Source organism: Leucopleurus acutus (assembly GCF_964270905.1).
Source record: "Leucopleurus acutus genome assembly, chromosome: 1".
Taxonomy (NCBI): domain Eukaryota; kingdom Metazoa; phylum Chordata; class Mammalia; order Artiodactyla; family Delphinidae; genus Leucopleurus; species Leucopleurus acutus.
The window spans coordinates 128154810-128170598 of record NC_139142.1 but is presented as its reverse complement, the minus strand read 5'-3'; the positions used below and the strand labels follow the sequence as shown (position 1 = coordinate 128170598).

Genomic DNA, 15789 nt, shown 5'->3' with positions numbered 1-15789 from the left:
TTAGTCATGACTTTGTTCTAGCCAATTGGTAATACCTCGAGCTCTGCAATATCATGGCAGCCTAATAGTCTGAGCATAGGACTATGAGTCCAGAGTAGTTGTAATCCAGGCTCTGTCACTATCCCATTCTTAGAAAATAACTATTTCCTTACATATTATAGTGGGAGTGATTTCCCAAGGCTGGAAGGAAATAATGCCTCTCTTTGCAGAATTGCATCCAAGGTTTTAAGGCACTTAATCTTCATACGTATTAAGAACTCTATTTCTAATTCCCTTTAGGTGCTTTTGTTTAAAATTATTAAACTAAATTTGACCTTCCAAATTTAAAAAATTGCCAGCTTTTAACACCCAGTCTCTGTTAACTTTAATGTTGCAGAACAATAGTCATAGCTTAGATTGCTAATTACTGAAGTCAGAATTTTTTATTTGTCCCAGGTATGTGTTTTGCCTGGTGCTTGCCTATGATGGTTTCTTAATGACAGGATTAAAACAAAGTTGCATATATACTTACCTTATGTTTTCATTTTGCATTGGTTGGTTCTTCCTTCTATGTTGTCTGAAGGAACGACGTAAGGAAGCTGAACGTATTGCTCGAGAACGAGAGGAACTGAGAAGGCAACAGCAGCAGCTTCGTTATGAACAAGAAAAAAGGAATTCTTTGAAACGCCCACGTGATGTAGATCATAGGTAGTTGCTTACTTTCTTTAACAGTAGCTTACTATCTTATTCCTTAGTCCAAGCTAAGACTAACTCTAGAATTGGAGAGTACAGGCACCCATCACTGGAGTAGAGGGTCATGATCAACAGGGATGGGAATGATTGCAGTATTGAATTGGACCCAGTGCATTGTCAAGTAGAAGAGTCTGCTCTTCTGTTTCCCTTCCTAATGCAAATGTTTTTCCACTATGACTGGAAATACATGGTAGACTTCAGCAATGGCTCTCAAACTCAGACCCATTTTGAAAATTCTTACAGGGTAGTGCAGATGGTACAGAAATCAAAGTCAAATTTGGGAAGACTAAAATATAGATTCTGTATGTGTTTGCATTCATGGTTCTTAATAGATTTCAAAATACAATATAGTCATTTAATTTTCTCATTATACATTCTGTGAGATTTAGTTGATAGTGTTGAGAAATAAGTGGAGTGAATGAATTGTGCTTGGGACTGACCCCTCTAACCTTTCCAAAGTTAAGTATAACCAAAAAGGTTGTATACACCTAGTTAGAATTTTATCATAAAATGGTATCAAGTGTTTATCTTATTTGTCTTTTCCATTTAGTAATTTGAAAACAAACAATTCTTCAACTATTTTCTTTCCTGTGAAATTCCTCTAATAACTATATGACTTTGTATAACAACAATTTTTTGCTAGCTTGTTCTTGTAACAATGTTTTATCTTGAGTTTATTAGCCCTCTGTATCCACAGTTCCTAGCATGTGGTATGTATGACTCCAAGTAAGTGTTATTTGATTGTTGTAAAACTAATTTATATAAACAAGCAAATATTTTTCTTCAAGGCGAGATGATCCTTACTGGAGCGAGAATAAAAAGTTGTCTCTAGATACAGATGCACGATTCGGCCACGGATCTGACTACTCTCGACAACAGAATAGATTTAATGACTTTGATCACCGAGAGAGGGGCAGGTTTCCTGAGAGTTCATCAATACAGTCTTCATCTTTTGAAAGGTAAACAGATTATGTTGAAAAATGCTGTATTTGGTATATGAGCCTTGTTAGTGATAGTTTGGTTCTCAGTTAAAATCTTAAGTACAGGTCATACCTGAGTGGTCAGAACAAATCATATGTTTGGTTTTTGTATTTGTTAATGAGACTGTGATTCAGTATTCAACATTAGTTTTATAGGCCACCATATAACACAGTTAAGTAGGTTGGTTTTATCTAAGTGGGAGTACTGTTAACTTTGGATGGGCCTCAACTGTGAAGAACAGTAAAATATCCCTTAGGTTGGTAGTGACTTGACTGACTTGATGTAATTTCCCTTGGATGGCAAAAAACCAACCTTCATGCCAGACATTTAGCTCAATTTAAAAGAATATAGGTTATTATCAATAATTGTGGCTATTTTTGGTCACCTTACCTTAAGTTAATTTTTATTTATTATTTATTTAGTTTTTTTTTTTTACATCTTTATTGGAGTATAATTGCTTTACAATGGTGTGTTGGTTTCTGCTTTATAACAAAGTGAATCAGTTATACATATACATATGTTCCCATATCTCTTCCATCTTAAGTTAATTTTTAAAGAAGGTGTTATTACTGTAGGTTATGCAAATAAAGTTAAGAAGAATAAGGCCAAGTAAGTACTTCTCAGGACCTGTGTTCTTTGTTTTGGATAACAGGCGAGAACGTTTTGTTGGTCACAGTGAAGGGAAAAAAACACGTCCTTCTGCACGAAGAGAAGATCCAGGTTTTGAAAGGTATCCCAAAAATTTCAGTGATTCCAGAAGAAATGAGCCTCTACCACCAAGAAACGAACTTAGAGAAACAGACAGGCGAGAAGTACGAGGGGAACGAGATGAGAGGAGGACAGTGATCATTCATGACAGGCCTGATATCGCTCACCCTAGACATCCTCGAGAAGGAGGGCCCAATCCATCTAGACCAACCTCCTGGAAGAGTGAAGGAGGCATGTCCACCGACAAACGAGAAGCAAGGTATTTGTGTAGTTTCTAATGACTAGCTAGTGGTGGTTTATAATGCATTTGGGTTTTTCAAAAAAAGGTATAATAGAGTTTGATTGTGTATGTTTTTGGATTTTGTTTAACAGAGTTGAAAGGCCAGAAAGATCTGGGAGAGAAGTATCAGGGCACAGTGTGAGAGGGGCTCCCCCTGGGAATCGCAGTAATGCTTCAGGCTATGGAAACAGAGAGGGAGACAGAGGAGTAATCACAGACCGAGGAAGTGGAGCACAGGTAAATGCTTATGCAGGTTTATTGTCAACTCTCCAGAAATAAATTTAAAGGACTTATGAGACACATTGTATCTATAGTATCATTTGAGTGTGGACTGGACTAGTTAGATTAGAATGATTGAGAGTTTCTTGTGAAAGATCTTAATGCCTCTTGTATTTTCAAGTCAGTAGTTGAACATAGTAGTCCAGAGAAGCAGGATACTAGCCCTGAAATTTTTTTTTCCTTCCAGTTTTATTGAGATATAATTGACATACAGAAAGAACTGTGTAAGTTTAAGGTGTACAGTGTAATGATTTGACTTACATACATGATGAAATGATTGTAGCCCTGAAATTTTTGCTAAACTTCCTGCGAAAATTTGAGAATTGTTATATTTGGTAGATAGATGAGCCTTCCTAATGATGACTGGCTTTATTTCTTTTTTAAGAAATTGAGGCTTTCAAACTGGATGGGAAATCTTGGGCCCCTACTTGTGTTTCTCTTTCACCTTTTCCTTTTTTTTGTTGTTTTTTTGGTTTATAATACTCTCTCTTTTCTCCCACTTTATTAAGTAGCTTAAAGTATAGAACTGAAATAAAACAGTTGTCTCTTTTTTGCTGTTTTATTTTTAAAGGTAGGTAAGTGGAATATTTTGTATTTGCCTTTTTTACTCTTGTGACACTTTATTGACTTGAATATTTTCTATTAAGAAGTTAATGAATCTCGACAGAGGACATATCTTAGCAATTCAAATGAGCAAAAACCTTTTACCTGATTTGAAAGCATTCTGTCAATGAAATACTGGCATAATATGGGTTGACGGTAGCAGAGATAGAATATTCTCTTAAATTACATACAGAAAAGAATTCTGAAGTGTGTGTGTATGTGCATGTGTGTCTCCATCCTTCAGCCTGTAGTATACTCTGGTGCTCTGTTTTGTATTTGAATACATATTAGGTTTTGTAGCAACATTTTTTACCAGAAAACTTTTTAATCTCTTGGCATTCTAGTTAATACAACTATGCACTTTCCATTTCCTACAAAGCATTTTTGAAATGGATTTGGGCCTGCTGGGATTTATTAAGTTTTAATGTTTCTAGTAAGTAGAAATGTTCAATAGATGAATTCATTGAGCTATTTATCCTGAATAGAACATTTAAGATTTGTTACATAATCCAGATATTCTGCCTTAGTTAGAGTAAAATTTAAGTCTCGTAGACTAGTGCCCTTGCATTCACATACCCTTTTTGCAAAAGGTATCCTGAGGGAAGAGATCCTGTTCCTCTCTTGGAAATTTGGTTTTCATTGTGTTGGTCTATAAGCTGTTCTGACTGTAGTATTGGGTTGGCAAAAAAGTTCCTTCGGTTTTTAAGTACAAATAAAAGACACATTTTTATTTTCACCAAGAACTTTATTGAACAACGTATTCACTGTTTGTTCCACTACCTTCTGCCATTTTTCAGGCAACTTCATAATTCTGTCTTCCCAAAACTTTTTATCTTTTTGAGCAAAGAACTGTTCCATGTGCCTTTTACAGTCTTCCAGGGACTTGAAATTTTTCCCATTAAGAGAATTTTGTAAAGACTAAAATAAGTGGAAAGCCGAAGGTGCAATGTCTGGTGAATATGGCGGAAGAATCAGAACTTCCCAGCCAAGCTGTAACAGTTTTTGCCTGGTCATCAGAGAAACATGCTGTCTTGCATTATCCTGATGGAAGATTCTGCGTTTTCTGTTGACTAATCTGGATGCTTTTCGTTGAGTGCCACTTTCAGTTGGTCTAATTGGGAGCAGTACTTGTCGGAGTTAATTGTTTGGTTTTCTGGAAGGACTCCCTTCTAATCCCACTATATACACATCACCTTCTTTGGATGAAGACCAGCCTTTGGTGTGGTTGGTGGTGGTTCATTTTGCTTGCCCTACAATCTCTTCCGTTCCACATTGTAGTACGGTATCCACTTTTCATCGCCTGTCACAATTTGTTTTAAAAACGGAACATTTTCGTTATGTTTCAGTAGAGAAATGCATGTGGAAATACGGTCAAGAAGGGTTTTTTTCACTTAACTTACATGGAACCCAAACGTCAAAGCGATTCACATAACCAAGCTGGTGCAAATGATTTTCAGCACTTGATTTGGATATTTTGAGTATGTCGGCTATCTCCCACATGGTATAATGTTGATTATTCTCAATGTCTCGATTTGATTGCTGTCAACTTCAGCTGGTCTATCCAACCATGGAACATCATCCAGCGAGAAATCTTCAACACAGTACTTCCCAAACCAACCTGTGACACGTTTGATCAGTCACAGCATCTTCTCCATACACCGCGCAAATTGTTTTTTGTGTTTCAATTGTGTTTTTACCTTTCTTGAAATAATAAAGCATAATATGCCAAAAATGTGGCTTTTTTTCTTCCATCTTCAGTATTAAAATGGCTACACAAAAATTCACCAATTTTTGTTTTTTTTTAAATGCACGCTGATATGACAGCTGTCACAATACAATCTAACAAAATTGTTTTGAATGAAGTTAAAGACAACTAAGCGCCACTAGAGCCATCCTACGGGAAAACCGAACGAACCTTTTGGCCAACCCAACATATCTCTGTAGGGCGCCTTCAGATTTCTGTAGGCTAACTGTCATAACTTTTGACTCTTTTTTTTCTGCAGATCCTTAGTTCTCTGCTTTTGTTTCTTTATGTTCACTATTCTTTTTTCTTCATAGTCATGGATGTAAGACCTTGTAAGAGCCATAGCACTAACTAGTACTGTGTACAGTAAGATGACAGCTCCTGTTTCTATGTGGTATTTTCATGTTGATCATATACCCCACCTTGATTTGTCTTAAGGTTTTGACCTCTCAGTATGCCTTCTTACATATGTATAGAAGATCCAGGCATTACATATAGACCCAGAAATACTCAAGGGTCAAAAAGTACATGGGTGCTAGAAGGTATAGAAATAACAGTGCTGAATCATATTCTGTCCTGCCTTTTCTACCCTGAAGCCTGAGAAGCTTCTTAGTTCAAAGTAGATAGAAACCTTTTTTCATATTATTCATTCTTTCATCTTCTCACACATCTTACTAATTTCCTTCTGACATTAAAAGTATACCATAAGGGGCTTCCCTGGTGGCACAGTGGTTAAGAATCTGCCTGCCAACGCAGGGGACATGGGTTCGAGCCCTGGTCCGGGAAGATCCCACATGCAGTGGAACAGCTAAGCCCGTGGGCCACAACTACTGAGCCTGCACTCCGCAACAAGAGAAGCCACTGCAGTGAGAAGCCCACGCACCGCAATGAAGAGTAGCCCCCGCTTGCCGCAACTAGAGAAAGCCTGCGTGCAGCAGCAAAGACCCAACACAGCCAAAAATAAATAAAAATAAAATAAATCTATCAAAAAAAAAGAAAGTACACCTTAAGTAAATTGGCCTGAGGCGGAGTCTGTCCTGATTTTTCTTTTAATATGTTATTCTTTAGCACTATCCTGAAGAACGACATGTGGTTGACCGCCATGGACGGGACACAAGTGGACCAAGGAAAGAATGGCATGGTCCACCTTCTCAAGGGCCTAGCTATCATGATGCAAGGCGAATGGGTGATGGCCGGACAGGAGCAGGCATGATAACGCAGCATACAAGGTAAGTAGTTAATCAGTTAAGACTTTTCTGCCAGCATGCAACCAAACCTTTTTCCTTTTCCTTAAAGGTCATTATAGTTTCTGAGAGATTGAATTGTAACTAGTAACAACCCTAGGTCTGCCCAGATATTTCCTCATATTAACCCAAAATCTCCAGGGCAGCTGATGTTAATTTGTGAGTTAACATTCCTCATTGTAAGTTAATTGATTGACATTCAGGCATATCAGTCTCGATACAGGTAGGTATTTATGTCAGAATCCAGTAGATAATGAAGCTTTTTAATTTCATGTTGGAACCATCTTCTTGTTCACTATCATTCTGAAAATTCCTAGAAAGGAAGAAGAAACTGAAAGTATGTTCTGCTTCCTCCCTTTTCAAATAGGTCTAGCAAAATTTTTGGACATTTATCCCAAAGCCTGTTCAAATGCTAGGAGACGAGCTTTCTTTTCTCTTCATACCAACATCCATTGTGGCCCTTCAGCTGGCAAGTGTTTGGCCTCTCTCTCTCCCATGCCCTTTTTTCTTTCCCATTCATCTGTCTTAGAAGAGAACAGTGGCTTGGCTCAGTGATCCAAGTTACTACTCTTCTGTTGGTTGCTTCTAGCCTCAAACTTAAGTGACTGTTTACTATACTTGTGCCCTGCACAGCCTTGTCACTCATTCTGTCCTTGGTTATTAAAGGTCACCAATACCTTTTTTCTTGACAAATATAGATTCCTTTATTTTCTTAGTTCTTGGGCTCCTTGGTGGTTAAGCACTGTTGCTTTTCCTTTTTTAAAACATTCCTCTGTTTTCTAATGTACCATAATTTTCTTTTCTACCTTTTTAATTTACTTACTGGCTCCTTCACGCGGTTGGATTTTAGATACTGTTTTTTATTTTTAGCTTTATATCATGATCTCCATGTAAATGCTTGGAGGTCTCCAGAAATTCAGGGTCACAAGCAAACTCATTCCTCTGCTGTTTAAAACCTTTATGTTTCAGTTGTTGTCTCCAGCTTCTTTTGATTTGCCATTGCCAGACTGGGCCTCATCTTTATCTTTCTCCGCTCCTAGCATAAATTTCTAAGTATGGTTCAGTTAAAAAAATATATTTGTGGTAGCTTTGTCTTCTTGCTATTTCAGCTCCTATCAGATCTTCCCAAATGAGTGTTTTCTCTCCTCCATTTTTCATGTTATTTCTAAATTTAACCGTTGGGACTGTTTTCTTACACTGTTTACTTGCTCCAAAACTTACAAACAGCTTCTTTAGGTTACAGGATCTAATCCAGATTCCTCAGCCTGGCATCCACACCTTTCTGTAATTTGGTTTTATCCTACTTAAACCATTTCACCATGGGTTTTTCCCTCCCAAATTTGTTGTAGGATTTTGGGGTGGGTCTTTATTCCTGTATTATCCGTTCGTACCTACTGTGTTGCATTATACATATAAAAGAAATTCCAAAAATATTTCTTGAATGATGTCCTGTAGTTCAGAGGTTCAAGTTCCTAGTTGATGCTGCAGATCTGGGGGCCACACTTTGAGACACACTGCTCCAGTCCATTCATTCACAGACCATTAAATGGCTTACTAAGAGGCAGAGGCTTTGCCGTGAGGTTGCCTGAGTTGAAATCCTCACACCACCATTTATTATCAGATCACCATTGTGATCCTGGGCAAGTTACTTAGCTTCTAGATCTGTCTTTCTTCATCAGGAAAGTGGGGTTAGTAATGGTACATACCTCACAGGACTGTTAAAATAGTAAATTATTTAATATGTGTAAAGTACAAAGAACAGTGTCTGTTAAATGATAATCACTTTTTAGGTATTAGCTGTAATTATTTGTTCTTTTGTTCTCTGACATTTTTTTCTTTTAAACCTTTTTCAGTAATGCATCCCCAATTAATAGAATTGTACAAATCAGTGGCAATTCCATGCCAAGAGGAAGTGGCTCTGGATTTAAGCCATTTAAGGGTGGACCTCCACGACGATTCTGAAAATTAGCTCTCTGCCACGGTTTCAAGATAATTTATTGAAATCTCCTGTAAACTTTACTTGACTACTTATGAAGAGGACCTCTGACTTGCTTGAGATTTCTGTCAGACTTTTTCTTTTTTCTCTTTTTTTAAAATTTAACATGATTGCTTTTCTCAATTTTGGAGAAGATGTTTAAATAGTTCTGTTGTAACTTTTAATAGTTTTGTGTATCATTCAACTTTTTTTCTTGCAGCACCAAGACACATTTGAAAAGATAGGAATCAAAACCATTTTAATGCTGTGTGAATATAAAGCGTAGTTTGCAGGTGTGTGGTCGTAGTTTAATTTCCGGCATTAGCTCTGTGGTGTCAGGCTCTAGAGTTACTTCTTGTCACCAAGCATTTTCAGCCTCCATTTTGAAGGCTGTTTAAGCTTAAAAAGTCTGCTGTTTAATTTTTAGAGAATAAGATTGTTCCTTGCATTTCTGAGTATTATGTAACCTATTTTTGCAGAAGGTACTGTTACATTAAGTGCATCTGTGTATCCTGGTTTTAAAAAATGTACTCTTTTTTGAAATAAACCTTCATATTCTGTATAGTTGCTAAAGCGTTGAGAACCTTTTTAATTGTAAAATGAGAACCGATTTTCAGTTTAGTGTAGCAGCACACTTGTTCAGGTTTGCATGGTATGAAACCAAATAGATTACTGAAACCTTGGCCATGAGGTTTGTATCACTGAGGTTCTTAGACTGAGTTGTGCAGGTAAGTGCACTTCTAGGTAATCTGCACTGTTTGATGGATAAATTCCATCTCTGGGAATTGTGTGGGTATTAATGTTTCCATATTCCCAACTATGTTGAGAAGTGGAAAAAAAAAAAACCCAGGTTCTAGATTGGTGAATCAGTTGGGTTTTGTAAATACTTGTATGTGGGAAGGCATTGTTGTCTCTTTGTGAAAATAAAAATCCACACCTGGAAGTGTATGTGTCTTTGTTTCCAGCTTTTTAGGTGTTAGTCCTCCAGCCCTTTTCCTTACTCCAAGTAATTGACTAGGTTTAGAGCTTTAACGACAGACTTTTGGTTTTTGTTCCTAGGAAATAAGTCTAACTTTGACTCTTCATCTCAGTAGCTGGGCAGCACACTTTGTTGAAGTGTTGGAACCTTAAGCACTAACCTTACTGGTTTTTTTCTTTAAGGCATCTTTTCCAGGAAAGTCCTTCAAGGTAAATTCAGAATAGCGCCTCTTAAAGCCTCGCATATTCCTTCATATAAATCAGTGATGAGGAATTCAGATGGTCTAGATTCTTGGAAAACTCAGCAGTCTGTATGCTCGTACAGAGTAAAAGATGGGTGCCAAGGGATTGCTCTGAGGCCACCTTTTGATTTGAGAAGGAGTCTTTATAGAAGTTCTTGTAAGTGTCCCTGAGTGGTTATGGCTGTGCCCATGAGGTGGCTCAGACTTCTGAGTGCTGTGGGCAGCCAGGGTACCCTTGTCTTTGACTCTGGGGGAACTGGCACTTTTTGTATTGTTCTGGATTTCAAACCCTTTTCTTCCCTTCCTGACTCTACAGTTGTGGGAGCAGGTGATTTTGTGTGTGTGTGTGTGTGTGTGTGTGTGTGTGTGTGTGTGTGTGTGTCTCTCTCTAGGGGTCTACTTCTTCATTTCCTGATCCCCTATGTGCTTTATAGAACAGCACAATGGAAGCCTCAGTATGTATTGGAGTGAACTAACTTCTGCTCTGCCTCTTTGTGACTTTGGGTCTCTGTGTCACTTCTGATCTTTTTTCCTCATTTGTAGAGTGGAGCTGTGCTTACCACAAGGGATTACACAGTTGCTAACATTCGTAAGCACTTTACGTGCTGGGCAGCGTACTAAGCATCTTAAGCGCGTTGCTTGCCTAATACTCAAAAGAATCCTACTAACTGTAAGTAACAATTATTGTCCTACCCATTTTTCAGATGGGGATCTGAGAAGTAATCTCTTAAAGTATTAGATCTTTGATTTGTTATAATCTCTTCTACACCTACACCGAATGGTACAACAGTCTACAGACTGGTAGGTAGTTATTTTTTCCTCAGTTTGCCATAGTGTAGCATTTTCAAGTTGAAAAAAACCAACAAAACCACCTTCTGAAATTTTGGCATTGAGTTTGGGAGTAGCCCTTAGGGTTTAGGGGCACCTGTTAGAGATCTGGTTGGCTAAGGATCAGTAGTGAAAACCAATTTTAGAGATTTTATAAAGGAAGATGGGTTCCTCAAAACCAAGGAAAAGGAGAAAATTTTGTTACTCTGCATATACTTGTTGAGCAATCCAAAAATGTTTCAGCAATCCAATAATATAGAAGGTTTCAGTGATTTAGGAGTAACAGCTTACAGTGGTTCAAGAAAAAGCCCGTCTTAGCAAGCTTGGGCAGGACACTGAAGTCAGAAACTACACATGCCCAAAATAATTGTAAAAGAAAAAAAAAATCTTCAGAGTTGCCTAGAAAAATTCAGAAACCCTTCTGCCTATGTTTGTATCCCTTGCTAGATTGTCACTTAACTCAGTTCCTCCATACTTCAGCCTGTTCCAACAGTTAAACATTTACTGAATCCTTAACTGTAAAAATGTCAAATTACTTTTGCATTTTTTCCAACTTCGTCTAATCCAGCTCCTTACCTAAAGATGAATCTTTTCCAGTACCTCCAGTGCTTAATTAGCTTTCCTCTCAGTGCCTCTGATCTAACATGTTCACTTCCCCCCCCACACACAAACTAGCTAATCCTCACAAACATTTAGTCACTATCTTCAAAGTCCGTAAGGCTGCCATACATAAAATTCTCTTTCCTACATCACTTAAGCTGCATCAGTCAACAAATACTGCCTATTTTTACCTGCAACGAATTGTTTTCTGAAATCCTTAAGTGCTTCCTGCAAAATAAGCTATCTTTCCTTTCTCTGTTATACATAGCCCTTCTAACCAGGCTTAACGGTTAGGTTCCAAACAATTAATTTTCACCTATGTATTCTGTGCTAATTGTCTTTGTCTTATGTCCACACCACCAAACGGCATGTATTTTTCTCCTCTGTTTTAAACCTTCAAATTATCACCTCATCTCCCTTGGAATAAATCTGAAGTCTTTGGAGTTGCACTACTTCTCTCACCTCATTTCCTGCTACTCTCCTTGCTCACTTTGTTTCCATCACATTGGCCTCTTCTTGTTTCTTGAATACAGCATCCTGTCTCTGGCCTTTTGCATTGATTCCTTGATCTGGAATGCACTTCCCCCACATATCCACATATCTCACTTCAAGTCTTCATGAAAATATCATGTTCTCAGTGATGCCTTCCCTGGTGTTATATTTAAAACTGCCACACTCTTAGCCCACCCTCAATATTCTCCCTCCCCCTTCCCATCTGACATTTATCATTTGTTTCTTCCAACTGGGATGTAAGCTCCAGGAGGGCAGCAATTTTTGTTGGCTTTTTGTTTTGTTTTCACTGCCATGTCGTGAGCACCTGGCACTTAGTAGCTACTCAATATAATTGTCGAATAAATATATGGAGAATTCAGAATTTGCATAGAAGGGGCTTAGGGGCTGCAGTCTGGTAGGAATGGGGGTTGGGGTGGGGGTCTGGGCTTTATCTTGAAATTGCATTGGTGTAACCAACACACTTTTCTAAGAAACCTTGAGAGCAACTGGTGAAAATTGAGGTAAGGGCTTGAGGACGGCCAAAAGCCTTTCCAAGCTACCCTTCGGAGAAGCCACCAGTAAGAAATGGGACCATTTAGAGACAGTCTGCCCAGACCATCAGATGTAAGCCACAGAGGAGATGCCTGCCTTAGGCATGAATATTAGCCATTAGATCATCCTTGCTCCAACTCCAGGCTCACCAAATCATATATTTGCTTCCCACTTGGATTTGCCAATGGGGTTAGGAAGCAAGAATATGAAATCTGCTCAATAGTTAAATTTTTATCGGTTTATTAGAGACTGCCTAAGTACATCAAAAGCTCAAGCAATAAGCAGTCATTTGGATAAAGACAGTTTTCCTTCTCTAAAATTTCTAATGACATCCATCAACATATATTAATTCATTAATTTACTCATCATATGCTGCCAGGCATTTGGGAGATGGAGTGGAGCGGAGACAGATCAGATGCCATGACAAGTAAGATATATGGTGCATTCCTTAAGTATAGGATAATAAGACTAAAAATTCTAAAATATTATTCTGTAAGATAAGGAACAATTGAGGTTGAGAATCACTATGGAGATATAGCTCAGAGTAAGAAGGACCAAACGCTCTTTGAAGAGCAGCTGACAATTTTATGAGTAGTAGAGTTTTCCTCATCACTGCTCCAACACGTCATTTTAGTTTCAGAAACACCGTCTTTTGCCAGTGGGATGAGATGCTCTGATTAATGTAATTTTCTAGTTAACTGATGATTAATAACTTCATATAGTTGAATCACTTGGGGTAGGGGAAGGGGAACTTCGGCATCAGCTTTAGGAACTTGTGTCCCGGGCTTTTAGAACTGTCTTGGTTGAGGTCTGAAATATTAATATTATGTATTATTTAGATAAGAAGTACTTTGTTTTTATTCTGTTAACTGGAGAGTCACCTTTAAAAAGGATTATAGATAGATACCAAGATTAAGAGACTAGATCCAGAGTTAGAAGTCTTGGAGGCTGGTTCTGATCCTACTAACTGGAGCATATAACCTAACCTTTATGGTCCCCAATTTCTTTATCCGCAGATTTATGGCTTTTATGATTCCTGTCTAACTTATAATAAAAATTCAAATATAGGCAACTCTGGTCATTCTAACTAATCACAGGAGTCTAAAGGGGAAAAAAGTCTTGTCACATAATAAGGTAACTAATACTTCAAGCTTAATGTTTGTCAGGCATGGTAAATATATTATGAGCTTGACCGTCATCACAGAAGTTAGTATTTATTGAGCACTTACCATGTGCTAGGCATTGTACTAGGTAATTTACATGCATTAACTCATTTAATTCCCACAACAGGCTTATGATTTAGGTATACGTACTGCTATTATTCCCATTTTAATTTGTGGAAATGGAGGAACAATTTGCTCAAGATCATAAAGATAGCAAGTGGTGGAACCAAGATTCAAACATAGGCATGTACTTAGAAGATCACTTCAAGTCATTTCATCCAGTGTAGGGGAGATATGACCAGTGACATATATGTGATATATTTGATACCACAAAGCAAATAATTTCTAAACATCTCCTCCTCTATATGACAAAATTATTTTCCATAATAAGCATTTCCTGTATTTAGTTTTAAATTAGTGATTAAAAAAGAATTTTCAGTTTAAAAGATATTACTACAGTTCAATAAAGTATTTTTTGCATTAATTAAAATTTGTACTTACGAAGCAAAAATATTACACTTTATAATTCTCATTCTATTTAACTACTTTAAAAAATTTAAACATAAAACCTCAAGGTGGGGGGCTTCCCTGGTGTCACAGTGGTTGAGAGTCTGCCTGCCGATGCAGGGGACACGGGTTCGTGCCCTGCTGGGAAGATCCCATGTGCCGCGGAGCGGCTGGGCCCGTGAGCCATGGCCGGTGAGCCTGCGCGTCCGGAGCCTGTGCTTCTCAACAGGAGAGGCCACAACAGTGAGAGAGGCCCGCGTACTGCAAAAAAAAAAAAAAAATCTCAAGGTGGAAATGGTGAATGACAAATGAGGTAACTCGAGGTCTAGTTTTCAGTGTATAGGTCTTGCACATATTTTGATAAATTTATATTTAGTATGTTTGATGCTATTCTAAATAGAATTTTAAATTTCAGTTTTCCATCATTTGTTGCTAGTATGTAGAAATAGTTTTTAAATTTTTGAAGTAAAATTTACAAATAATATTATGCATACATTTCAAGTGTACAGTTTAATGAGTTTTGATAAGTGTATACACCCAAGTAACCACTACCATGTTCAAGATGCAGAATACTTTCATCACTAAAGGTTTTCCTCGTGCCCTTTCCTGGTTATTACAATTCACATGTTCAGCCCTAGGCAACAATTTATCTGCTTTCTATCACTAGAGATTCTGTTTCCTAGAGTTTCATATAAACAATCATAAAATAATCTCTACTTTTGTATCTGGCTCCTTTTGTTCAGTGTAACATTTTTGCAATTCATCCATGTTGCTTTGTATATCAGTAGTTCCTTTTTGTTGCTGTATAGTATTGCACTGTATGGGTGTACTACAATTTTTTATGCATTTACCTATTGATTAAAATTTGAGTTGACAGTTTTTGGCTATTATGAATAAAACTGGTATGAATATTTGTGTACAATTCTGTGCACATGTTTTCATTTCTCTTGAGTAAATATGTAGGAGTGGAATTGCTGGGAATATGTGTGTGGGTATATATATATGTATATATATATAATATTTATTATTTTTATTATGTAAGGCATACCTCATTTTATCATGCTTCACAGATACTGCTTTTTTACAAATTGAAGGTTTGTGGCAACCCTGCATTGAGCAAGGCTATTGGCACCATTTTTCCAAAATATTTGCTCACTTCATGTCTCTGTGTCATATTTTGATAATTCAGTATTTCAAACATTTTCATTATTATTATATTTCTTATGGTGATCTGTGATGAGTGATCCTTGATGTTACTACTACAACTTGCTGAAGAGTCAGATGGTGGTTAGGACTTTTTAACTGTAAAATATTTTTATATTTATTTTATTATTTATTTTTAAAAAGATCAATAGGGATTTAATCATTAAGGAAAAGTTGATATTTAACATGATACAAGGCTTTGAAAAATATGGACTTTGTTGTTTTAGTACATAAGAGGATAAACAAAGTAACATTTGTTTTTTTAAAATTTATCATTTTATTTTTAACTTTTTATTTTATATTGGAGTATAGTTGATTAACAATGTTGTGATAGTTTCAGGTGTATGGTGAAGTGATTCAGTTACACATATACATATATCTATTCTTTTTCAAATTCTTTTCCCATTTAGCTTGTAACATAATATTGAGCAGAGTTCCCTGTGTTACAAAGTAGGTCCTTGTTGGTTATCCATTTAAAATATAACAGTGTATACATGTCAGTCCCACACTCCCTAACTGTCCCCTTCCCCCCTGGTAACCATTAGTTTGTTCTGTAAGTCTGTGAGTCTGTTTCTGTTTTGTAAATAAGTTCATTTGTTTCATTTCTTTTTAGATTCCACATATTCGCAGTATCGTATATTTCTCTTCCTCTGACTTAACTTCACTCAGTATGACAAT

The 15789-nt window shown here is 37.1% G+C and overlaps 2 protein-coding genes across 6 annotated transcripts in view; one reads left to right on the top strand and one right to left on the bottom strand.

Annotated features, from left to right (window-relative positions):
• The window catches only part of SLTM (SAFB like transcription modulator), a 44459-nt gene extending 34818 nt beyond the window's left edge, over positions 1–9641 (top strand). For 3 of the 5 annotated variants that reach the window (XM_082848925.1, XM_082848924.1, XM_082848923.1), the window contains exons 16-21: positions 563–687; positions 1521–1691; positions 2366–2680; positions 2794–2938; positions 6396–6556; positions 8425–9633. In XM_082848925.1, the coding sequence (XP_082705051.1) occupies positions 563–687; positions 1521–1691; positions 2366–2680; positions 2794–2938; positions 6396–6556; positions 8425–8533 (1026 nt within the window). In that variant the 3' untranslated portion in view covers positions 8534–9633. Of the gene's footprint in view, positions 1–562; positions 688–1520; positions 1692–2365; positions 2681–2793; positions 2939–6395; positions 6557–8424 lie in introns of all 5 variants that reach the window. The other 2 variants (XM_082848926.1, XM_082848927.1) reach the window with 2 other exon arrangements.
• Positions 9642–13507: 3866 nt separating this feature from the next.
• MINDY2 (MINDY lysine 48 deubiquitinase 2) overlaps positions 13508–15789 on the bottom strand; it is a 98702-nt gene continuing 96420 nt past the window's right edge. The window contains exon 10 of the transcript XR_014326495.1: positions 13508–14169. The gene's annotated coding sequence lies outside the window, so the exon portion shown is untranslated. The remainder of the gene's footprint in view (positions 14170–15789) is intronic.